This window comes from Sinocyclocheilus anshuiensis, unplaced genomic scaffold, assembly GCF_001515605.1.
Source record: "Sinocyclocheilus anshuiensis isolate Anshui unplaced genomic scaffold, SAMN03320099.WGS_v1.1 scaffold2806, whole genome shotgun sequence".
Classification (NCBI taxonomy): Eukaryota; Metazoa; Chordata; class Actinopteri; order Cypriniformes; family Cyprinidae; genus Sinocyclocheilus; species Sinocyclocheilus anshuiensis.
Window position 1 is genome coordinate 319889 of NW_015542896.1, and position 1167 is coordinate 321055.

At 37.3% G+C, this 1167-nt stretch overlaps 1 protein-coding gene across 1 annotated transcript in view; it reads left to right on the forward strand.

Annotated features, from left to right (window-relative positions):
* LOC107694693 (DENN domain-containing protein 5B-like) overlaps window positions 1-1167 on the forward strand; it is a 42528-nt gene that overhangs the window by 38099 nt on the left and 3262 nt on the right. Inside the window, exons 18-21 of the mRNA XM_016494388.1 lie at window positions 1-45; window positions 125-308; window positions 717-797; window positions 884-1010. The exon at window positions 1-45 is cut by the window's left edge and continues 101 nt beyond it. Of these exons, the coding sequence (XP_016349874.1) occupies window positions 1-45; window positions 125-308; window positions 717-797; window positions 884-1010 (437 nt within the window). The remainder of the gene's footprint in view (window positions 46-124; window positions 309-716; window positions 798-883; window positions 1011-1167) is intronic.

Below are 1167 nucleotides of genomic sequence, written 5' to 3' on the forward strand. Positions count from 1 at the left end.
GGATTTTGTCATGGTCCGCAATGAGATCACCGGCCACACATACAAGTACAGCCTACTTTATTCTCTTGCCGTTCATCTTGTTCCTTTTATGGTTTTCTTGTTATTTACTCGTCGTCCTTTCCAGGTTCCCGTGTGGCAAGTGGCTGGGGAAGGGTGTGGATGATGGCAGTCTTGAGCGAGTTCTGATAGGTGAGTTTGTAGTTCTGTGCAGTAATGACGATGGAGGCCGAGGTTCTAAGACTCCGCCCCTTCAGCGATCACCTTCCCAGATTCGACGAATCAGCATCACATCACTTACAGGACTCAAAGGTGCTCAGTAATTTGATTTGTTGTGCTGGCGGTCATCTTGGACTTATACTAACCTAGTGGTTAGAATGTGGCATTGCACAAATGTCGTTGTTTTTAGTTATCAGTGACATTGTAGAAATGCTCTATTGGTATTCAGGAACAGTAAAGTTATTTTTGTTAAACAAATTTATCTGATAACGTGGGTTATATTAGTAATGTGATCTCAAAATAGTCACCTCCATGAAGGGACCCTCTCCTTGTATTTAAATCAGCTTTTATTGGGCTGCTGGATATGATCGTCTTCATCTAATGTGAATGTATATTCTAAGCTGTTTATATAATGATAATTAATGTAAAGTAACATTAATTTGTTTAGGTGTTAAATCTTTTTAATAAATGTGTTAAATGCAATCCTTCTCTCTTCAGAACCAACAACCGTACAGATACAGGAATCCATCGGTGAAGCAGTTAACAATATTATAAAGCATTTCCACAAACCAGAAAAAGAGGTATGACAATGCCCACTTATGAATATTGTCACTTTTTGTTATCCTTGTAATCTTTTTTTAATCTAAAAGTTTGTCTGTGCTTTCAGAGGGGCAGTCTTACGGTCCTGCTGTGTGGAGAAGGTGGTCTTGTTTGGGCACTGGAGCAGTTCTTCCATCATGGATTCCGCTCAGCTCGAATCTTCCAGAAAAATGTCTTTGTGTGGGATTTGTATGGTAAGCTTAGCTTATTAAATGTTTCCCTGTTAGATTAAAAGAGAAAAGATCTAGTTTATTTATACATATTAATATACGTATAGAGCTTAAATTATATATATATATATATATATATATATATATATATACACACACACACACTCCCCTTATAAATATG